At 40.5% G+C, this 25,590-nt stretch overlaps 1 protein-coding gene across 1 annotated transcript in view; it reads right to left on the reverse strand.

Annotated features, from left to right (window-relative positions):
• The window catches only part of Fat4 (FAT atypical cadherin 4), a 152,936-nt gene that overhangs the window by 61,861 nt on the left and 65,485 nt on the right, over positions 1-25,590 (reverse strand). Inside the window, exons 2-6 of the mRNA XM_076864321.2 lie at positions 22,016-22,147; positions 13,120-13,381; positions 11,461-11,811; positions 4,839-5,761; positions 3,417-3,591 (exon numbers count right to left, since the gene is read on the reverse strand). Coding sequence (XP_076720436.2) covers positions 3,417-3,591; positions 4,839-5,761; positions 11,461-11,811; positions 13,120-13,381; positions 22,016-22,147 — 1,843 coding nt within the window. The remainder of the gene's footprint in view (positions 1-3,416; positions 3,592-4,838; positions 5,762-11,460; positions 11,812-13,119; positions 13,382-22,015; positions 22,148-25,590) is intronic.

Here is a 25,590-nt window from a genome sequence, read left to right on the forward strand (position 1 = left end):
ATTGGAGAAGAAACTGAAGCTGGAGTGGAAACCCCCAATATTAAGAGATGCCAGTAACATGGAACATCTGGTAAGGAAAGTGCAGGAATCAAGCGGAAACAAGGTAGGAGAGAGGCCATATGGGCAGCACCAGAAAGACCATAGGGGTGGACCTACACAGGCCCTGTGGGGAGAATATCACACAGCCACGTGCCACATATCCTAGATATGAAGCTACAGGACGCGTTGGCCCACCTGGCTTTGGTGTACCTTTGGTCCTCAGCCCTCTTTCTATGCCCTATTTCTCCCTTTTGGAATGAAAATGCTTACTCGGTGCCATCACATGTTGGATGCAACCTTGTCTGATCTTTCCTCTCAGTCTTATATAGTCTTCTCATAGAAGATTTGGGCCTTGGACTTTTAGGCAACGTTGGAACTGTTATAAGAACTCTTAGAAATGGACTCAGTGTATTTTTTCATTGTGAAACGGGCATGAGCTTTTGTGGAGGGGTAAAATATTATGGTTTAGATATGAGGTGTCCCCCCAAAAGCCCACGTGTGAGGCAGTGCAAGAATTTTCAAAGATAAAATGATTAGGTTATGAGAGGTGATGTAATCAGTGAATTAACCCACTGATAGGGATCAACTGGGTGGTGACAGTTGACAGGTAGTGTGTGGCTGGAGTAGGTCACTGGAGATGTGCCTTTGGGGTTCACATTTTGCTCCTGGTGAGTATAGATCTCTCTGCTTCCTGATACCTTGAGTAGCTTTCCTCCTTTACGTTCTTTGCCGTGATGTTCTGCCTTATCTTGGGCCCAGAGCTATGGAGTTGACTGTCCAGGAACTGAGATCTCTGAAACCAAGAGCCCAAATAAAATCCTCTTCTACATTATTCTTGTCAGATCCTTTGGTCACAGTGTCAAAAACAAACAAAAACCTGGCTAGAACAACCTGCATGATGAAACCTCCATCACAGCTTGAACTATGATGTGCTGGGATCTGAATCTACTCTGTTATTTATTAGCTATGAAACTCTGAACAAATTATTTAACTACTCTGAGTTTGGGTTACATATTTGAAGAAGAAATCTTTGGGTAATTGAGATGATAACAAAAATATCCTCTGTAGAAATGGATGAATGTCTGCAAAACCTGGCACACTGATCGCCACAGATGGCTCTATATATAAATCATCATTCCCTTCCCTCCACAGTATCCCCTCCTTTGCTTTCTGGTCACACAGTAAGATTTTTAATGCTTAGGAGTATTTGGTTAAAAAAGGCACTCTTGTCTACATGTCTATGTTCTTTCTCTGCCACAGCTTTTGAGTTAGAATAGTTTGAAGTGCAAATTCTCTGACAGGAGTGTGCTATTCCCTGGAAATCTCAGGCTACCATGCACACACCCTGACACTCACAGTCGTTTCTCCTCCCTACCTGGGAGACTAGCATTGTGACTCATCTCTGTGCAGCAAGCTTTACAGCCACTGGCACCTTCAGGAGCTGGATTCCTGCTTCTATTTCTCCCTGCCACTCCCCTCCACAAAGTCTATTTGTATTGGTGTCTCCTAGAGATATCCATATGATTTCAGTTGGAATTAGTGAGGAGAGCGGCAGTTCTTTAACCTTAGTTCTAAACATCAGACTCTGCAATCTACTCAGTACACCCTCTCTTTTTTCCAGTGACTTTCAGTATGCTTGACTGATGTGGGCAACACAGAAGTGACCACACTTTTACAGAAGCATGCTTGCTTGTTAGGGTCTGTAAACAAGTCAAGATGGCGCCTGGCATTTTGCCAGAGGGAGTGGTTTGTGAAGTAATGCCAGCGAGCCATTAAGTGTGGAGATTCCTTATTGGTTGACTGCTGTATCTAGTTTATGTTAATTAAGATAAGCTGTGTGGAATGTATATATACCCCTCCTGTCCTGCAATAAATGGTTCCCACTCCTGCTGTATCAATCTACACAAGTTCCTCGTCACCCCCCGGTTATTTTGCTGCAGCCAGACTGCGGCACTTGCCCTTAATGCCTAATGATCACAAAGCACAATACTGACAACACACACGAAGAATCACGTTCAGATCAACATGGTTAAATTTCATATGGCTGTCTCGCCACATTATGCTCATCATTTTTCAGAGTTTTATAATTTGCATTAATGTAATATGGTAATTCTTGCCTTCAAATATACTGAAAGTAGTGTTCTTCCACGGGGCATTTACATGTATATACATATCTAGATCAAGAGGGAAAATGAGACCACAGTTAAAAATCAGGAGCACTGTCGTGGAATACTTAGTGTAGTAAATCTGTTACCTGTAATCTCAAAATCTCCTGCTATTTTATGAATAGCTCCATGACACAACACATTATAACCTGTAAAATTTTTAACACATTACCAAAATGTTCACATATTTACACTATTCTTACATATGTATCTCTATTATATAAAATATGTATTATATATAATAGGCATATAAGCATATACCCATGTATGTATATAATAGGCATATATGCATATACCCATGTATGTATTTTCTTAAATACATCAACATAATTAACAATTTAAAACTAAATACTGAATTGTAACATTATTTCCATAAAACATGTTAAAGAAAAACATTCCATAATTCACCAATCCCCTGGAATTAGTGTTTTTAAATTTGCTTATTCAACAAATATTTAAGCAATTGTACATTGTTGAAGGCATATTGATTCTTGGGTACACTTTGGTTGCTTCAATTTTAAATTAGTAGCTTTCTGTATTTATAAATACAATCAAAACTAAAAATGGTAAAATGTAATTTGTACTCCACAATCTACTTTTGTAACAATATGCATAAAACAAACAGTGTGAACAGCACTGTTGCTTTTTAAAAATATGAACTGCACTTCATTGCCTCCCGCAGACGCCAAAGTCTGATGTGCACTGCTTTCCATGACTCCTAGGCACCTCGCTGCTGTGCTAAGCTAATGAGAGCCCAACCATGGCTGACACTTTCCCATGCTCCAGGAAGCTCATCAAATGAGCTGTTACAGCACAGCTGATCCTCGAGGGTAAAGAAGTGGAGGTCCCCCAGACCTGCTCTCCTGTCCCCAAGACCATCAAACCGTCTGCAGGTTTTCCAAGGTGAAGCTCTGTGAGTGCTTCCTCACTCAGGTGGTGGAGTAGGTCACACCCAGAGGTACTCAGGTGGGTTCCAGAACAAGGATTCCCTCTGCTTTACAGAAACAGAGCTTTAATTCTCATGTGTTTCGGTCCTGACCTCTGACATGAGCATTTTCTGAAGTCACTTGTGTGGTGTTGATCATGTAGGTAGAGCTAGTGTTTCGAGCATTAGTAGATTTCAACAAATGTCTAATGTAAGGATGAACGAGAATATTTTCATTCACTCATAAACACATTATTCACAACTGAATCGAGTTATATTGGACTCACCTGAATCTGTAGCTGTGACCGTCAAGACAAAGTGCTCCTTCGTTTCACGGTCCAGACTCTGTGTGACTTTAAGTTCTCCACTGGACGAGAGAGTAAAAGCATTGTCTTCATTACCACCAACTAGAACATATGAGAGTTTGCTATTGGATCCTTGATCATCATCCCTTGCCACCACCTACAGAGGAGAACGGGATGTGTCATTAATGTGAGCAAACCTATCCTAATGACACCATGAAATAAAATGTATCAGTGAAAAGACAACGAGGTTAAGTCATACAAAAATATTCCTAAGAGGGTTTCAAGCTCTCAGGTAAAAAATAAAAATGGTAAAGGATAGTATATCATGTGTATCTATTTGTGCTGAAATATGCATAAAATTAATGTCTAACATTTTGGAAGGCTCCACAAAAATTGCTAATGTTAGGTAAGAGACAGGACATGGGGAAGGGGTGGAGAAGGCCACCACATCTTAGGGCCTCAGCCCCTACCCACACCGGCCAGAAGTGCGGGGAGACTGGGCCAAGCTACAGCTTAAGGGAGGAAGCTAGAGGACCCCAGGGGAATTCAAGTCTCTAAAGGGAAAGTCCTCAATCTTGGGCAGGCACAATAGCCCAAGGGACTGACCCAAGGTTGACTTGTTGCTAGTTAGCATACATCAGCATCACATTCCCTCCCCCCATGTGAATTTTCTGGGGGTAAAAGAAACTTAGCATGGGTAATAGAGAACTAAATATGTCAAATTCAGCTGTCAATCAAGGTGCCAATCAACCCCAGCCACCCAGAGAAGAAGGAGAACTAGAACATTCTAATGAAAATGAAATCCACCGTGAAGATGGACCTTGAGCTATTTGGCAGTTCGGCCCACTCTGCGCTCCCAGACTGTGTTTTGCTTTCAGTAACCTTCTGCCTTGCTGCTAACCGCCTGCATCTCACTCAGTTATTCTCTCAGGACCCCAAGAACCTGGCCTCAGGAACCCCTGGGGATGCCTGTCCATGTGTCAGCAGCACTAACATCAGTCTCGCTAGGTAGTTGAAGTTTTGAGGAGGGAAGGGAGAACACTGCTTGTAAGAAACTTTTCCACCTTCGATATCATTTAATACATAAAAAGTATTTACCATGGTGTGCAGCTGTTACTGACATGTGAAATGAAATTCAAAGCAAAACAAAAATATAAATATGTGCAACAGGAATATACACAAAAGAACATGGCTGAGATGCAATATTTCAATCTATGTGGAATGAATAGGTTTTATTCCTTTTGACTCATGTAAGCTTTCCTTTTCCAAATCTGGTCTATCTGCAACTAAGCATTTATGGACGAGAATGAGAGAATGGAGGGTGCGTGAACACTGTCCAGGACCGGCTTTCCAATTAGATGTCGTAGAGTGAATGCAATCTTTCTCATGCTTAAATATACTGACCTGAAGAACTGTTCTAGGCAGTGTCCCCAAATTCTCAGGGACATTTACAGAATACGGAGATAGCTCAAACACAGGAACAAAGTCATTAATGTCCAGCAAAACGATGCTGACCGTGGAGGAATCCGTCCTGGGGGTGCTTCCCCGATCTGTAGCCTGAACAGTTAAAAGGTACGTAGGGGTCTTCTCTCTATCCAAAGGCTTCGCCACGGTGATGGCACCTGTGACGGAATCGATCCGAAATTCCTGATTGCCATTGCCATCCACAATGCCATAGCGCACCTGTCCGTTTGTGCCTTCATCTCCGTCGGCTGCAAAGACTTGCACTATGTCTGTTCCTGTGAGTGTGTCCTCGTGGATCTCCACTTTATACAAAGACTGTGCAAAAACAGGGTTGTTATCGTTGATGTCAAGGACCATAACTACTACCTCTGCAGAGGAAGAGAGAGGAGGTTGACCTTTGTCTGTAGCCACTACTGTTAGAGTGTAATTAGCAACCTCTTCTCTGTCCAGTTCCCCGGTGAGCCTCACTTCACCATCAATGGTCCCGATGCTGAACTTGTTCCCCAGGGGGTTCAGCAGGGTGTATTCTATATAGCTGTTCGGGCCACTGTCTGGATCCGTGGCTTGAGCTTTGAAAACAATGGTATCAATAGGGGTGTTTTCTGGAATGTAGGTCAACTTCGGGGAAAGGAACGCTGGTGGGTTATCATTCACGTCCAACAAAATGAGGGAGACTTGAGCAGTGCTGGTGAACCTGGAGGCCGGGAGCGGCGGCAGGTCGTGCACCTGCACAACCAGGTTGTAGAAGGACTGACTTTCTCGGTCCAGAGTCTTCAGGACTTTCAGCACACCTTTCTCGTCCACTGTGAACTGCCCGAGGCTATCACCCGAAGCAATGCTGTAAGCCAATTGGGAGTTGACTCCTGAAATTGAAGAGAGAAAGCACTTAGTGTGTGCTGATTGCAGATGATTACTGTATGGTAGAAAAATCGGACACACTTGGTGAAATTATTTTTAGTAAATAATACATACACATCACTTGCTACCTGTTAACTTTTGATCTGAAAAGATGTTTACAATCTGATGAACCAATGATCCATATACCGCACACTCTTTACTACAATGTTGAAACATTAAATTACAAGAGAAGAGAAAAACATTCCAGAGAGCAGATATTTTTCTATACATTTTCTTGTTTTTATCACATAATTCCCCAGAGTCCAACACTAACAGTGCCACAATCTGTATTATTACTCAAACATTTATAACTTTAGTAATTTATTGAAGCTGACATCAATTTCAGAGAGGAGTAATAAAATGTTCTGATGTATGGCATTAGTCATGGATGCTTTAAGTCTACTTTTACATTTCTTGTCAGAACCAATAAATACTTTTTAATTCCTATTAAGCATCTGGCCAAGTAATGGCCTTTGAGAAAATAACTGTCTCTCAAATTTTATTAAACATATTTAAAAGTATTCTTTAAAGGAATTGTTAGCAGTAAAATTATGCATTGAATTCTTGAAGCATAAATGTTCATGCTATTATGGGGCCATATTTAGATAACATCTCTTTTTTTCCCCAAGGAATATGTGTTACTTTTTTACTTTAAAAATATCTAAATTCTTATTTCAGAACATGAATGCAGCGCTTCTGATAGTAACGATGATGTGGAGAATACACCAACCTATTTTATTTCTCATTAAATAACAGAACGGTGAATAGAAAATCCGCAGTGGAGACAGTGCCTCAAAATAGTGGCACTCAAGGCCATGCACTTTTTTATATTTTGCCCTTAAAATGTGAGGAATATTCCTCATGCTATTGCAGGATATTGTGATGATTAGGGATTGACGCACAAGATAGTCCACCCCTAATAAAGATTTTAAACTCTGGGGCTAGGGACAATCTATTGATAAATATGAATCGCTTACAAACAGCATCCATACTTCACGAGTTAGTCAAATTTAGGTTTCTGAGCTCCACCTGCAGAAATGACATCTGCTCTCGCCAAGTGTCCCGGAAAAATGAAATCACTCTTTTGTTCTTTTCCCAAACATACTTTTTCTCAGGATTCTGTGAGTTTCTGGTTAGCTTTTGCCCTCTCTTGAATCTCATGGATCTCCTCACAGAGGCAGCTACCTGAGTGATGAAATTCTCCCTCCTACTGTGTAGCGCCTGTTCTTTTCAGTAACACCATATGACTCCTTTCCTGTGAGTGGATGGTCTCTAATGTCCTTTGCCTATGTGCTGTTGCAGAGGGGAAAAAAAATATTTGTGAACATAACTTTCAAGAACTGATTTATTGACCCCAAACTTCAGGGTGAACAATCTGGTGCAAATCTTTGGAAAGGTAGTTCCTCTTCTCATTACGAGTTGCAATATTTAATCTTTACAGTTTAAGCCTAGTCAGAAATGCACAAAGCTGAGGTTAGAGAGTTCAGAGTACTTAGGAGCTTGAGGATCAGAGAAATATGAATAAATAATGCTAATGGGGTCCACAGGCCAATTCGCCAGCAGGGGACAAAAAGAATTTAAGATCAGGATAGAGAAAGGTCAACAGCCTACTTCACCTCCTCCTCTTAAAACTCCACAGGTTTGGAGATAAAAATGTACATCAATGTTGGTGGAACACTTTACCCTTGAAGATCTTATATGGAGGAGAAGCTGTGTGTACAGAATAACTAATTTTTATTCTTTCTGAGGACATCTCTCTGTCTTTCCTGTGACATAGTCCAGCAGTGAATGTTGAATGCTTCTTCCTTTAAAAACCCAAACACAGATACTGAGATAGGTAGTTATGAAAAAAACCTGAATAAAAATATCGCTACAAATGAGCAAAGGGATCGAATTGTTACATGAAGATCTATGAAATCTTCCAAACCAAGGTTAAAAGAAATGAGGAATACCGACGACAGTCCACATAGCTGTGAGGCCTGAGCTGTCCCTCCCTAAATCCCCTGAAATGTGAGCTAATGAAGGGATGCTCTGAGCGCCGGGGCCACCAGGCCTGCTCCTTCCTTAGGTAAACAACAAAATTACAGAGGCAAAAGGAGAACACAGTACCAGGACTTTATAGCCTTGTCATAAACAGGAACAAGACCTTTCATACGGGAAAAGCTGGTGGGGTGTTTGCTTGGGGGAAGAAAGGGGTCGGAGACTGCCTAGAGTTAGGGAGAAGAAAACTGTGCTCTTCCACTCAACAAATCATGATGAATATATTAGCTAACAACAACAGAAAGGAACGGAAGGTAGCAGCTCTTATCACTGAGAAAAACAAGACTATTTTTGTAAAAAAATACTGCAAATAAGAAACAGCTCTTATCTCAAGAACTGAGCACTAACTGCTGAACTACAGGTCACAGAAACTGTCCACCTTTACTTTTCTGTGAAGAGGGAAACTTTTCATTCCTGACAAGTCCAATAAGTGCCTTTGGAAACATGCCCCACATCTAGAAAACACACACAGGCACACCAACACCGACAATCTCCCTCAACAGTCGCAGTACACTGAAAAACAGAAAGCTGGATTATTTCTCCCTCTGCTCTTTGCATCAAACATCTGAATCATGAAAAAGTAGATCTATTATTTTTAGATTTTAAATTCTCTCCATAAGTGTTGAAACTTGAATTTAGTGGGCTTTTGTAGCCCAGAAGATCTTTAAACTAAAAACAGCCCACATTTCAAACCATTTGTGTTCCATTTTCTGAAAGTCATTTAGTTCTATGATTCTTCTTGGCAGATTTATTGGGGTGTGTGTGTGTGTGTGTGTGTGTGTGTGTGTGTGTGTGTTTATATATGGAAACAAAGAGATTTGCATTTCAGTGAAGAATTTAGTTCTAAGGATCATGGCACATGAAATAGAGGAATAGGCAAACACTTCAGAATTAAATGATTAAATACATGCAAAAACTAGATACATGTCGCTCTGTGATAAAACGCATGCCTTTATTCACTAAGAACTCATGTTGGCCAGGCTGTCCACAGTGGCAGCACGTGGAAGTGCGCCATCTTCATGCAGCAGTTCCTAACAGTGCCTGCAGGGCACGGGGCATGGAACCCATCAACCCATCTGCGATGCCGAAGGTCTGCACTGTGTATCGAGCATAGGTGGGGGAAGTTGTTCAGCCAAAATCACGTCGCCATCCTCATATTCTCATATGACTTCCTGATATTCTAAAATACGTCTGGTTTATAGAATAATAAAATAATAACCAAAACTGGGGTCTTTTCATGATGTCCCCATTTTACAGTGATTTTCCTCAATATAATTCTCTATCATTGCGTGGAGACATTGAGATTAATACAGCTATTACCTATTTTATGAAAATAGTGAAACATGGGCCTTATTCTCATGAAATGGTCTCATCATTTAAAGCGCTACAGGTTAAACTCGGTTAGAGTGAGGTAACAGCAAATGTTAAATCCATTTTCATGTCTTCCCCTTCACCTAATATGGCAATATGACCTCCTCAGGAACCTGTTGATCAGAGATTAAGATTAATTTACTGATTTAAAAATGCCTAAATCAGCTGCGGGTGCCAGTAATCCCAGCAGCTTGGGAGGCTGAGGCAGGAGGATCACAAGTTCAAAGCCAGCCTCAGAGATGGCAAGGTGCTAAGCAACTCAGTGAGACCCTGTCTCTAAATAAAATACAAAACAGGGCTGGGGATGGGGCTCAGGGGTCAAGTGCCCTTGAGTTCAATTCTTGGTACCATCCCTCCAAAAAAATATGCCTAAATCATATTGTGAAATATTTACGAAGTATTTGTTGAAACTCAGTAATTTTTACCAACAAGGTTATCCTTATCATTATTCTTGTAATTCAGAAAGAATAGGATCTTTGTCCCATATTTTAGGTCAAGGGACAGGAAACTGCACTGATAAAAGTATTCAAAACTAAAACAATGGGTAAATGTAGCTTGTAACTTTTATGCAACACAATCAAAGAGGAAAAAAGTCTGTGAACAGGGATTTGGAGTCCATGGTTAATTTTGTGCCCCAACATACTTGGAATATTCCAGCAGGTTGTTGACAAATAAATTTTCTTTTTTGCTCTTTTCCCAGTAACCCAACATTTTAAGTTATGAGGGTAAATATAATTTATTCCAGAGGAACCCACAATTTTATGAAACAATGGGCTCTCTCCAGCAAATAATAAATAAATCACAGAGATATACCATGGAAAACTCTGAACTACAGGAAGATCAAGCACAGCTACAAGGACAAATAGCTGAAGGGTGTATAAATGGCATTTCAAATGTTCATATTCTGGGAACAGGTAAACTTAAAGTTACCACAGCAGAAAAAATCAACCTTGGAAAGAGAGGTAAGGCACGGTTGTACTTGCACATCTCGTTGGAGCAGATCTACAGACCTGGCAGGTGGTCCCCAAAGAGTGTGCAATGTTCTTTGACCATAACTGGGTGCATACTAACATCTGGCCATATAGTTTTTATTGTATTATATTAGCAAGAATGGTAGCAATAGTAGTAGTATTGCTATTACAGGTACTCCTATTTTTACCTATAGCCATGTGTCCAATGACAATTATGACATTGACATTTGAGTAAGAGGAAGAAACCTCAAAATGCACCTAATGAATGCTAAAGAGAACATTTCTAACTTTGTTTATTGAAGCACATATTGAAAAGCTGTGCCTTTTACTTCTCTTATCTAAGTGGCATTTCTAGATACCCCCAAAAGGGAACTAAATATAGATCATAATGAATGCTGAGAGGACATGGCCTTCTGAGATGATATGAATCATGCACATCACAACCAGGAAACTCCAAATTAAGCTTGATATGCCTGTGTCATGAGGCTGGAGATCTACTTCCGTTTCAAAGAAGTGTGTTTTGTTTTATTCACTCCAAAGACCTATGGCTGCATCCAAAAGAAAGAAAAACAAGGTACACTAACAACTTTCCAAATCATTGAGCTCAAAACTGATAATCTGTACAATGTTATCTTTAGTGCTATATTATCTGATGCCTGTATTTGCAAAATAGGTCTCAGAACAAAGACCCAGGGGGGTCAGCTTTTAAATGAAAGTTTGCAGATGCTTTTTAAAAAATACAAGTCAAACACACACACACACTTAATGCAAAGTCTCAATTTGATTATATGGCAGAAGTTAAATAAATATAAGGCTGTCCTCTGAATCAAATCATGAGAACTTATTAAAATATCTTTATTGATTTTCATTCTGAAGTACATCATTTAGGATTTATTCTTAAGTATTTTTCTTTAAGGCTTTTGTTTTCTTTTGTTTCCAGATTTTATCCTTTTTAAGTTAAAATAATACATATAAAACTAAATGCTTCTTTTACCTTACAAAAACCTACTAAAATGCTGGCTTATGACTGTTACATTACTAAACCTCAAAACTGACACAAATTGAGGGCAAAAATAAATAAATAAATGCATAAATAAAATAAAGTTCAAAATGATACAATCTCTATTGTGTAACTGTTATAAGTAAAAACTGATGAAGTAATTAATTTCAAAACCCTCAGTATTTGAGTTACAATTTTGCAAAAGCTGAACACAGGAAATGAAGAAAATATTTAGTATCAGTGATATTTAATGAGCTTTGGGGAGTTATTATAAAGTACATACCATCATCTGCATCGGTGACGTTGAACACGAGAACAGTAGATCCCAGAGGCAGATTTTCCATTAGTGACGTGCTATAGGAATTCAAGCTGAAAACAGGTGGGTTATCATTGACATCCAGTATGTTGAAGTAAACTCTGATGGTGGTAAACTGTCCCCCACCGTCTTCAGCACGAACGGTGAGGATATAATACTGCTGTGCTTCATAATCTAATACTCGAGTCAAATTAAAGACTCCAGTAACTGGATTCAGGAAAAATATGCCATCTTCATCATCTTCACTCACAATGTATGTGATTTCTCCGTTCACACCAGAGTCGTCATCTGTAGCCAAAATGGCTGCGACCAAAGAACCTGCCAAAAAGAAGAGGGAGTCTGAGTTCAAGGAGAAGGAGGACAGTAGGGACACACACGGAGATACCAGGCCCGTGTTTATATGGTCAACTGCTTTAACAAGAGAACCACTACGAAATTACTGCGCACATAATATTCTTCAGATTTCTACAGTGTCCCTGAAACCAACACGCCATATACTAATAAAACATGTATGTCATGCATTTACATGTTACATGTTTGCATGTGACATGTATGATACACGTAACATGTGTGCTCCATGTTTTATTATCAGTGGGTCTCAGGTAATAGTGTAAAAGTTCTGAGGGATTATCCAACTTCTGGTATTACTTTTCTACCTGATGCAATCAAAGTAAAAGTAATACAATGAATTCCATGTACACATGTGGACTGTACATTGTGCATTGTTCAGCTCACGTAGTCACAGGTGTATTTACAGCAAGAAATAAATGTGATCAGAATTTCATGGACATGAGCGACTCGTCGGAGGGAGAGAAGAAAAGACTGCAGGGGAAGGGAGACATCTATAAATGTGTATTTCCTTTGTAGAGTATCATAAGCCTTATCACACAACTTCTTCCAAATGCAATTCATAATAAAATTTTAACTTTAGATAAGAATTTATAACAATGGCAGAAGCCTCACACACAACAGAAGCATGGCCCTGAGTGCTCAGATTCAATCACAGCATAAGATGTGCAGAGGCCAGATTCACGTTAAAGTAGCATTATAGTTCAAGATTCAGGTTTAATATTTATTGAGCACCTACTTAGCCCTAAGCCCCAATCTAGTGCACTCACACAGACTTTCTAAACTAATCATTACACTATTTCCGAACGGAATCATGGTTTCCAGTTTATAGAAGAAACTGAAGCTAAGAGAAGTGAATTCATTTGTCCTGGGTCACTGAACTAGTAATTGTTCAAACAGTTAAGAACAGTTTTTCATGTGTTTCTCTTTGCTCTTTCTGAATTTAAAAAAAAAAAAGCACAATCACATACATTGTTAAAGTGTAAAAGAGCATCAAAACTGTGGTTGCCAAAAAATCAACACCCACGTCATAAATATTTTCTGAGACAGAAATATCTGTCATTAGTAATCAGACAAATGGCTAACCTCATTCACTTTCAAAAATCTAGCAATTTTCTTGGAAATTGTACCAGAGAAAGCTAATTACAAGATTCCCACCCCAGTGCGGGATGTTTGCATAACTGGTAGCACGCGGTGAAGAAGAGGCGCTCTTGGAGCACAGAGCTAACTGTACTCAAAGGTGATTTCTGTGACAAGCACCAGGGACCTGCCACCTACCAGGAGCTGTGTCTTCAGGGATGTCAAAGGAGTACACTGGCCTGGAGAATCGGGGCGTGTGGTCATTCACGTCGCTGACCGTTATGTTGATTCTCATGTCCGAGGACTGAAGGCCATCGTCAGCCCGAACCAGCAAGGAGTATTTTGAGCGACGTTCCCGATCCAACCGCCTGGTCGCAATCAGGTCCCCAGATTCAGGGTCGATGCGGAAGCTGTCATCAGCCCCACTGACGATAGCATAGGTGACAAGAGCGTTTGCACCCTGTGGGGAGAGAGAGGGCACTGAGCTCCCGGGAGCAGAGCAGGAAGAGCAGGGTCCTCAAGACCTCTGAGAGTGGGCAGGTGACACAGCCTGTCTCTGGCTGTCGTTTCCTCTGATGCTATACAATGTCAAATTGTACCTGGAGAGAAACGTCACTGTGGAGGCCAAGTATTTGCCCATTGAAAATTACAAACACTGATGTAAGAAGTTAAATGGGACAGACAACTGGAAAGACATCCGTACTCACGCTACGGAAGACTGCAGACAGTTACAATATCCTCCTCTTGCCCAGGCAGCCCACAGATTCAGCGCAATTCCTAGTAAAATTCTAATGGTATTTTTTTTGCACAGAAATAGAAAAATGAATTTAAATTCCTATGGAACCTCAAAGGACTCCAAATAGCCAAAACAATGTTGAGAAAGAACAAAGGTAAGGCCCCATGCTTTCTGACTCTGAATCACTCTAGAGAGTTACTGATTAAGACTGCATGACAGACAAACAGGCCAAGGTCAAGAGTAAGAAGCTCAGAAATACATCAGCTCATCTTTGACAATGGCGATGAGAATATACAATAGGGAAAGACTAGTGTCTTCAACAAATGGTGCTGGGAAAACTGGCTTAAAAAGAATGAGCTGGAACCTGATCTCACCCTGCACATAGTCCCAGGGTCCAAATGGACACTTCTCTAAAGAAGACATAAAAATGGCCAACAGCTACGTTTACAGATGCTCAATGTCACCAATAGCCGGGGAAATGCAAATCAGAACCACAGTAATATGTCACCTCAAGCCTGTGAAAGTGGCTTTTACCAAGAAAACAGCAGGCAGCAAACACGGACGGGGACAGGAGAAGCCAGAAGCCTCCTGCTCCGCGGGAACGCAGCACCACACAGTTCTGCAGAAAGTGTGATGTGTCCTCCAAAAATTGAAAACGCAACCACCAGGAGATCTCAATCCCACTCCGGGTATTTATCCAGAAGAACTGAAGTTACTATTTCAAAGAGATATTAGGACTCCATGTTCAGGGAACATGAGTCACAGTCAGCAAGATTTACCAACAACCTAAATGGCCCTCAGTGGATGAACAGATGAAGAGAATGAGTAGCACCCACACCTCTGAGGGGCACTTTTACAAACGAAGACCCAGGGTTCTGAGACGCTGGTTAACTTGTGCTTGCCCTCTCAGCCTCAGGTGGATTTCAAACCTCCATGTGCCAGACTCAGCTCCTCTTCCTTCTCATCCAGCCGACCTGGGCAAGCACAGGCAAGTGCCAAATGCCCAGGACTTACAATAAGCACAAGAGAACAGAGAACAGACAGGGAGGGCTCTGAGTTGCTCTTCTAAGGGAGATATATGCAGAGTGGAGCTGAACTGGGCTGGTAGAAGGGAAGCTTTGTCCAACAGACTAAGAACAATATCCAGGTGCAAGCAGAAGCCCAGAGAGAAGGAGAGTGAGGGGCTTGGCCAGCTCACTGAGGGGAGAGTTCTGATCTACAACCAAAGAGGAAAGTCAAAGTAAAATGTTAAGTTATGTATACTATTTGGAGAATCTCAAACACAACACAAACTAATTTGAATTCTAGGGCCAGGAAACCTGATCTTGTTTTAATTAGAGGCAACCTTTCAAAGATTGTTGACACATAGAATGTGCTAGAATGAGGGAAGCCAAATAAAGGAGGCAGGGTACAGAATTTAGCTCAAGAGCTGACAATGCCTGCGATCCCAGGAGGCTGAGGGAAGAGGGTGGCAAGGTTGAGGCCAGCTTCAGCAACTTCGTGTGACCCTGTCCCAAAATAGAAAGGGCTGAGGGTGTAACTCAGTGGCAATCCAGCTCCAGGCTCCGAGTCCCGTGCCCAGTACCAAAGGAGAAAGAATCTGGGCCCCAGAGGTGGGGCCTCCACTTTCCCGAAGTTGGTGAAAACAGTGAATGGAACAGGTTCCAAGTCCCCGCTCTGTAGAGGGAACACAGGGGCAATGTCTCAGGCCTGTGATGTGAGTTCTGACCCTCAAAACTATAAACTTCAAACCAGGGAGCCGGAGGGTTAGTCATTAAGCTTTTACTAGGTGTTAAGCACTGCCCCGAGCACTTTGCTTCAAGGGGACTAATTAAGGTAGCCCTACAGGCAAGCTGGTTATGAAAGCACAGTTCCTGTGCCCATTTTGAATACAAGGAGACTGAGATGAAGGGATGTGAACCCAAGAAGTCTTGCTCTAGAATTTAGACGCAGCATAACACCCAGGAGAAACTAGCAAGATTACGTGATTACAAGATAAAGAAATAACAGTAACAGTTCTCCTTAATTCAAATTTTCACATATATTCCACTTATTTCTTTTAACAATCCTAGGCAATGGCAAAGTGAAAGAGAAGAAAATGTTAAAAGAATCTTCAAATTACTTTGCTGGGAAGACTTGAGAAGACTCTGAAGACATTTCAGGAATGGCATCTGCTCTGGCGCAGAGGAAGACAGGAAGGCGAATTTTATTTGTGGTGCATTCAGTGATGGATGGAGAGATCTGTAGAAATTGCGATCTGGCAATTACAGATTGGGGAATGACATCTGAGAAAAGTATCTGAAGGTCACTGAATGGCAGTGTCCCCTGAAGTCACAGGGGCTGATGAGAGTTTGAATTAGAATAAATGAGATAGGGACAGTGCACAGGCCTGAGCACAGACAGGTGTGGAGAGTGTGAGCCGGGGGAGGAGGGGCAGGGAGAGGAGGAGGGGTGGGAGGAGGAGGGGTGGGAGGGGCAGGGAGAGGAGGAGGGGTGGGAGGGGCAGGGGAGGAGGAGGGGTGGGAGGGGCAGGGGGAGGAGGAGGGGTGAGAGGAGGAGGGGTGGGAGGAGGAGGGGTGGGAGGGGCAGGGGAGGAGGGGCAGGGCAAGATGGCAGAGGAAGGGTGGGGCACATAGGCCAGGGCACAGATCCCCCACCACAGAGGTGAGGGGAAGCTCTCTAGGAGGGGTGGATTTTAGCAGAGTGGGAAATCTGGAGAATTAGGGAACTGGGCAGATTTGGAAACGGAGGATGCTAATGCCATAGTATTTTCACATCTATTTCTAAACACATTTCTGTCTTGTTGAAATGCTGTTCTTCCTAGATATGTGAAACTATGCATATTATAACAAAAATACTGAGTTAAGTACCTGCTGTTTAGGTTGAGAGGGATGCTCTGGGGCCTCACTTTTGGCCCTGTTACTTACCAGGTGCCTCCCGCCGGGCACAGACTTGACCTCTACAGACCTGTGTTTCCTCCCTGTACAATTGGGAGGGTACTATTACCTGCCTAATAGGGTCGCTGTGAAGATTAAATCAGCATCTATAAAAAATCTCTAGAACAACCCTTGAGAGACACTAAGTACAGGAAAGTGCTGGTTGTTATTTTTATTTTTTAAGTTTTTTATAAGAGAAATATTTGATGACTTAGAGTACTCTAAATGAACAAGTTAGATCAAAACACAATTGGAGTGTCTGCATATTCTGGGGAAAATATGGTTTCTGACATCCCCTTTTGTGTAATTGTTGATCTTGACACTGAGTAACTAAGGTTGGTGTAGTTGACTTCGAAGCTACTTTCACTTAAATAGTTACCTAAAAGTGTACCTTTTACTATTAATAACATCCAGAAGTTTCCTTATTAAAATATTCAGATTAAGAACTTTCAAGAAGATTTTTAGGAAGAACTTGAACTGTGTTGCTCAGGATTATGAAGGTAAACTGGAAGACTTCACTCTCCATGACCTTCAAACTCAGGTCTCTCCTGGACTCCAAGGTCAAGCACATAAAGGGAAGACTTCTAATGGCCTTAGGCAAAAATACTCCTTCTTTCAAAATTTATTTTAGTGGCATTTGTGATCTTTTTGTACTGCACTCCTAAAACGAGTCTTAAAATTTAACAAAGTGAATGTCTCAAAGCCCATTTTAATTTACTCATGGAATAACTGAGTTTAACACATTACCCACATTTATCTTGTATATTCACGTGTATGTGAATACATAACATATTTACTGTAATTTTATGGTTTAACAAAAACACTCGGTAAGAATTTGACACTGGTAATCTGACCACATTCTGTACCCTTGTTCCATTTGTCAAGGAATTCCACCACTGCAGTAGGCGGTGCAGGCATGGAAGCAGCCACTCACGTCTGACCTGCTGAATTCATACACACTTGGAATTTAGGGGAAAGCAAAGAAAAAAAAAAAAAACACATAAAGCTATGACACAAATGGCTTGATATTTAGAAATGCCCCATGTACAAAATGACTAAATAATAAATAATATTCTTGTGACAATTCTTTTGAAATAAAAGAAAGATCAGACATGCTGATTAAAACAATCTTTTCATATTCAAAATCAGCTGACATGGTGAAGTAACAGTACTAGCGCATGCCTGGAAACGTCTAGCCAAGAGTAATGATTTCATTAGGTCTTTTGAAAGTCTTATTTTTTAAAATATCCAAAATATGCCATATCAGCAACACAAGAAACAAATATCATGTTTCAGCTGTGCAGTGCAGTGGAAATAAAGATGTTTAAAAATACCCTACTCTCCGGAGAAACCACAGAGACAAAAGCACATGGAAGGAATTCTGAAGGTAAATAGCTCTAAATTCCACATGCACTTTACAACCTTAACCAGCATTTGAAAAACAAGTAGGGTACCATGAGACCATGTTTGATCATCCTGCCTCATTATGGGCATAATAATTCTGTTTATAAAAGGAAAACAGCTACTGACAGAGTCAGATGCTTGCAAACATGTGTATCTTGATCCAACACTTTTCAAATGATATTTAAATGAGAGTCAACATGTACAGGTTGCTTTCTAAAACTGGGATTCCTTTACCCAGGCATGTCCTTCAGCCTTTCTCAACTGCCCTGCAAGAGCTTGGATAGTCTATTAACACTCACATGGTAGGTTAAGCAATTAAGGGAACGACTACAGAGAACAAAAAACATATTGACACATAATGTGCAGATGACCTATATGATCTTAGTGTTGTAAAGTGTTCCACTAAAAAGCTGGGATATAGTTCAGTTGGTAGAGTGCTTGCCTCGTATGCACAAGGTTCTTGGTTTGATCCCTAGCATCACCAAAAAAAAAAAAAAAAGAGAATTCCACTAAACATCCCAAGTCAATACACCGGATAGTGTCACATTTTAATACTAGCCACCAATTAAATGAAGCACCTTTCATTTCCTGTTCAGTCCTGTTCCAACTAGATGATAAAAACAAAAAAACACAAACAAACAAACAAAAAAACACGCAGCCATGATTGGGGAAGAGAGAAATCCTTTCAAAAACTTTTTTTGTTTGTTTTCTAGATTCAACTGAGAAATAAGAAGCTGAGAAGAGTGTAGAAATTAAGGTTTGTTTAAAAGCGTTAATATTAGTTTATTCTAAATAATTCAAGCAAAGAAAAAGGGCAACATTTCCAAATGCCATGGTAAGTCTAGGTACCCATGCCATTTTGGAAAGGGCCAAAGAACTGTCAGTGCCTCATGTCAGAAGTCAAAATACTCAGTACTTATTAAACCTAAACCACCACTAAAAATTTAAGGGAGCACGTATTCAAGAAGGATAGCAGCCTAATGAGCTTCATCTCTAAAAGCAGAATGGCCAAATATCACAAAAATGTCCCTTGTGCCTTAAAGTTGTAGGTTCATCACCTTGTTCCCTTCCATCCTCTCCTTGCCTTCTACACACACACTCCCACACACACACACATGCATGCACCCATGCACACTCACACTCATTCATACACAGGTACAGAAACATGCACACACCCCACACGTGCATGATCCGTACACACAGTCATGCACCCACACATACGGACATACATACATGTGCATACATCATGCACACTCACACACTCACGCATACACATGTACAGACACATGCACACACTCACACATGTGCAGATCCAGTTAGAAGGCTTTGCTGATCTGCAGGCCTTTGGACAGTCCCAGGGCACACCCTTGCCCTTCCTTCTTTATAGCCTGACACTTTTCTGTCCCTTACCTCACTCTGTCTCAGTCCAAATGTGCGATTTGTGTGTCCTGGATTCATCACTCTGCATTCAGTAGTCTTTCAAACTGGGGTGTCTAAGTGAAAACATCTGCCTAGATGCTGAGACGTTTTTAAATGTAAAAAGCAACTCTCAATAGAAATAAAATAAAATGAACTAAAAACCCGTGTGGGATCATGACTGAGTAGAGGCCTAAAATGTCCCATGGCCTCAGATCTTATGCTAACTATCAACATATCTTAAGAGACAAATTAGACAGCAGCCTGAGCACGTACACCTGATTGCACACACAGAAGTCACTTAACAGGCAAGAAAATTAACACACACAGCACTGAGCTTCTATTAACACTTATTTGTACTCTTGAAAGGAAAAAAGAGGGAGAGAAATAAAAATATAACAGCTAAGATACTGGTATTGGAAAGGCTGAATGTTCCATCTCCTAAGTTGAGAGAGCAGTGTAATGATTAAAAACAACTAAAGTTCTGCATTACGATTTCATTTGTCATTTAGTATAAATTGTGTTGAATAACCCCGTTTATTTATAGTATTTTATGGAATAAATAGCATCCCTTTAAAATACATATTAAAATTAACAGGGTTACTGCTTTATTTTTCTGAAGTGATAAGAATAAATTACTTCAATTAAATGAGTTTCATTTGCTAATTCTATAGCAAATATAACCAATGAAATAACCATTATAATTACAATTATTCCATGTAGATTGTCTTATGTCAATTATATGAACTTTTTTATTGTTATTGTTATTGCTATTTTCAAATTAAAGTTGATGAAATTTTATGAATTTATATATCCAAATATATTTTATCAATGATAAGTTTTAAGAAAACGTATTTGCTAAATCACAGCAATGATATTACATATATATCAGTAATAGAAATGTTCAGTAATATAACTCTTTCAATGATAGGATTTGGAGGAAGTGTGGGCTTTTCTCCATATATAATTGAATAGTAGGTAGTAAACACAAATCCTTTCTAATGGAGAGCTATAATTATCTAAATGTCTGTGCTTTATTCTTTTCCCTTTTACTATTTAGATTTTGGAGAAATTTATAAATGACTAAGACATTATGTATCTGTATTGGCTGCTAACATTAGTCTGTAATGTATTCACTCGTTTAAAGTGTCTTCTTTGATATAAAGAGAGCAACTAAGATCAGAACAGGGAAGAAGAGCATGAGGAAAAGATTAACATTCAACAGAGACGAGTGGGGTGGGAGAGAGGGAGAGAGAAGGGAAACTATATGGAAATGGAAGGAGACCCTCAATGTTACACAAAATTACATATAAGAGTTTGTGAGGGGAAAGGGAAAAAAAAAAACAAAGGAGAGAATTAAACAACAGCAGATGGGGTAGAGAGGGAAGATGAGAGGGAAGGGGAGGGGGGATAGTAGGGGATAGGAAAGGTAGCAGAATACAACAGTCATTAATATGGTATTATGTAAAAATGTAGATGTGTAACCGATGTGATTCTGCAACTTGTATTTGGGGTAAAAATGGAAGTTCATAACCCACTTGAATCAAATGTATGGAAGATGATATGTCATGAGCTTTGTAATGTTTTGAACAACCAATAAAAAAAAATAAAAAAATAAAAAAAAAACAGAATTCAACACTAGTTGATACACAAACCAAAAAAAAAAAAAAGAAAGAAAGAAAGAAAGAAATTTATGAAGAGCAGACTTAAGCTAAAAATCAAGCTGTCAGCTCCCCCTGGAGCACGGGGGAGGGCAGGAGGCCCAGCCCTGTGGCAGGCGTGGCTGTGGGGGACATGAAGGTTCTGCTGTGTTGGAAAGGGATCCCACTGCACTCAGCTGGGAGATAGGGAAACCCTTTTCCCAGCAACAGAAGCAGCCACGCAATGCATTTACTTTATGGGAAAAAAAAAAAGTATACACAAATTATGTAAGTTCCCAGACCATTTGGAGCATGCTAACTTACATGGCTAAACGCAAAATGTACAGAATATAATAACCTAAATTGTGCCCCTAAACTTCACACTCAGCATTGGACATAACATTTCTGCTTATTGAAGAAATTGAAATTCATTAACTTGTTTGTATAATATCCTTAAAACGCATATTATGTAATTTGTTTTAAATTTATATCTAGTACATACACATATGTGAAAGCTAAGCAGGACTGTACGGTATCTTTAAAACTTTGTGAGTTAAAGTTTTCACTTTTTTGCAATTACAAATAAAGTAAAAATCAGTCTTCAACTGCCATCAGATAGTAAATATGAGTGACAGAGGCATAAAAATGAAGACTATTTTTAGATCCTTTCTTTTTTTGAGAAGCAAAATAATCTGGCTAAGAAATCTCAAATGCAACCAGCAATTAACTAAGTTATGAATTGCTGATCAAAGGAAAATCACCTCCTGATAGATTCTGTCTTGACAGTCTTATATCACATTTCAAATATGATCTCACCAATGTTCATTGGGAAGGAGCACCCTATGCAAAACCTTAATTATAATGTAGTCAAGCTGTACTACATGTACTTGGATATGTACTTGGAATTTGATAAATTACTACCATCCTGGGTTGCAAAAATTCAGAGACTTGCTCCAGGCTACCTCATCAGCATCCATGGCTGTTAGCTGCATAATCTTGGAGCCATCCCCAATGTTCTCCTCCACAGTGAGATCCAGCGTGTCTGTTGGAAATATTGGTGGATTGTCATTGATATCTTGAAGCGTTATTTCTACCTGCAGAGAGACAGGAGAGAGAGGAACAATGCATGAGCGTCCCATGTATCTATAAGATACCAGTTAAAGCACACACCCAGAATCCATACCATAGGCCCCGAGCATGAATCAGAACCTGTGTGTTCAGCATCCCAAGTAAAACAGGCCCCTAGGGAAAGTTGTGAAATATTTATAGAAAACACAGTCAAGCGAAGATCATTTGACCTGTTGGTAGCAATTAATTTTACATCATCACCATGAAGCTTACACTAGAGAAGGCCCTCTGATCAAATGTCATTTTAACCCCCAGTGAAGAACTATTAAGTCTTGGGACCATCTGTCATTCAACCATTAATCTTGCCTGACACAGATGAGGTGGTGGAAATTTTCTTCCTGAAATGTTTACATATTACCAATTGATGTCTAGGGAAAAATAAGACGTGCACATGTTGTTTTAAAAAACACTTAAAATGTTCCCCTTTAAAGTCAACCCTCAGCTTTGGGGCGATGAAAAATACATATATCTCTCTATCTCTACTCCTATCAGCACTTCTTCTTGGTGATAAAAATCAAGCAATCATTCCTTTCAGACCCCTGTTTGCATAGGTTGCAAATATTGACAGCCCTGTGTGAAAGACCCTGGCCAGCGACATTTGTTCTCTACATAAGAAAAACTGTTTAAGGAAAGGATTCATGAAGTCTACATTATAACTTCAAACCATGTGTTTCGGTTTTTGAGCTAGGTGCTAAAAACTGAAGTTCTGATAAGAAAGGGGAAAGCCAACTGGTAATAAAGGGAAACCTTCCCCAGTTGGACCACAGAGCCGAGCCAGGGAAGAGAACCATCCACCCAGGCAGCAAGCTCAGAACGAGGATGGAACGCTGTCCTTACAGCTAGGCCGGCTGCCTGGGTACAGGCGTGATGAGGGTGACCTGGGACAGAAGACCAGAGGAATTCTGGATTCTCCCTTCCTAGGGGGATGGAGCATGGCGGAAGGGAGAAGGATGACAGGTAGAAGTGTCACTGCAATCTGACTGGTCAGGAGAGGGAGATCAAGACAAGCTAGACATGGATGAGCAGTGCCCAAAGAGAAGACTCAGCCACACAGAAACCTAAAGTGTAAATGATCACTCTGCGGCCAGCCCCGCCTCCTAGGAGGGTTTGATCCTGGCCTGGGATCAGAGCAGGGGCTCCTGTGAGTTCAGTGATGGGCAGCCTCAGCAATTAGGATGCTGCCACGCCTCCTTCCACACCTCCAGGAAGGACCCATAGTGACCACAACTGCAGCTGGCTTCCTGGTAGGCTTAGGATGGATGACCGGTGTTCAAATTCTGGTTTCCCTCTTATAGATGTGTGAACTTGGACATCGAATTTCTCATAGCTCAGTCCTTTGTCCTAAGTCAGGGCAATGGTACATGTCTCCACACATTTTGTGAAGACAGCGTGGATGATGGAAGGACTGCTCTGCACAGTCTTTGGCATAGAAGGAAGTGCTTCATGAAAAGTCAAGATCCTGGTTTTCAGGCTGTCAGGACAGACGCAGGAGCTTTGTGGGGCCAGGGAGAGGCTCCGAGAAAAGGAATTCACACTACCTAGATCCCATCGAAACGATCACTTCTGGTATATGAGGAAGGTTTACCAAGTACTCATGAAGAAAGAGCTTTGAAATACACACACGCACATATTCATGTATTTCAAAAGGTCCAATGTGATGATCATCCAAGAATGAAACTGTTAAATATATTTACGTTACACATGTGCAAATTTTCATATATGTAGGCATAATCCTTAAATGAATGAAGAGAGAAATGAAGAATAAGATAAACTGATCTGAACAGCTTATAAGTCAATTCTGAATTTTAAGTTCAATATAATATTTTTAAAGTCTAAATTGTCTTTCATCTATAATTTAAAACTTATCCTATTTGGAAAACAACACACCCACCTCATGTAGGCTTGTGTGTGTGTGTGTGTGTGTGTGTGTGTGTGTGTGTGTGATTGTGTGAATGTTATGTGAGAGGCTGAGCATATGTTAGTATGTATTTATGTGAGTTGTATTGGGAAGTGTATGTATATGTCAGTATGAATGTTCAGAGAAGAATAGTTCATTGAAATGAATAAGAATCAAGTTTGAGATTAATTAAATATATCAGGCATTTCAGGACTATAAACAAGATAAAATTGGGTATAACTCATTTCTCATGTAAATGGTGTGCATACGAATTGCACTATACCTGTCAATATTTAACAAAATAGCTGACCTACGTATTTGACCTTGCTTTAGGTTACGCATCTATGTACTTACACGCACGTGAGCACACACAAGAGCCCTCTGAGGTAAGCACTATCATCCTCCCACTTGAGGGCTGAATCCATGGAGGTGCAGAGCTTGTAACCCTCTAAGTTACAGAGCTAGCTGGTCACAAAGGGAGACAGCTGTAGGGGAATGCAAACCTATCTCATGTTATATGTGTCCAGTAAATACAACAACCAATATTTGAAAAATATATGTCACACCTATATATTTGTATTTCCACAAACGCACATAGTATTCCCTTCTGGGATCTGAATTGCTTTGATGTGCACACTGGTGCCAGTGTTTATTCATTCACTGTCTTATAAATGGGTCATATGATAAGCATGTTAGTCACTAAAAATACAGAACAAATTAGGACATGTCACCATTCCTTGCAGGGAACAGGTGAAATATGTTAATAGAAATATGAACAAGAAGAGGCATTTATGTCACCCCTGGAAAATGCTCTGCTGACCCCTTGATTGCAGGACCTTTGCTCCCCACACTAGGCCCTCTCTGAGCTTCCTGCCCCTGGACCAAGGCAGTTACCACCTCTCCTGACATCTACAGATCCCAGCCTGTGTGGCTTGTTCTCTTGATCTGAGGCAAACCAGTACTGGGCCCCGTTTGGACTAGGACATGGTGGGGTTTATTTTGAAATATCAAAGAGAGGAATCAAACATTAAAAGTTTAAAGAAGATATCCAGAAACAATACCTAAGCATTATAATTTTTAAAGACCTCTTTCTTTCTGAACCAATTAGATCCCTTTAAAGAATGCAGAAAATGGTGATTAGTGGTTTGCTTTAAAATTCTGGAAAGCTGGGGTTGGGGATGTGGCTCAAGCGGTAATGCGCTGGCCTGGAATGCACGGGGCGCTAGGTTCGATCCTCAGCACCACATAAAAATGAAATAAAGATGTTGTGTCCACCGAAAACTGAAAAATAAATATTAAAAAAATTCTCTCTCTCCTCTCTCTCTCTCTCTCTCTCTTAAAAAAAAAGTTCTGAAAAGCTTAAGCAGCCTATTATATTATTCCTGAACCAAAAAAGTGAATGTTGTAAAATGCATTCCATTCTTCAAAAGACAAGCCAAGCACTACCACCTGGCTGAGCCCTCAGTGCTAGCCGTGTCCTGTTAGTGTTGGACACATATGCTGACATCTGTT

The sequence above is a fragment of the Callospermophilus lateralis genome, chromosome 8 (assembly GCF_048772815.1).
Source record: "Callospermophilus lateralis isolate mCalLat2 chromosome 8, mCalLat2.hap1, whole genome shotgun sequence".
Classification (NCBI taxonomy): Eukaryota; Metazoa; Chordata; class Mammalia; order Rodentia; family Sciuridae; genus Callospermophilus; species Callospermophilus lateralis.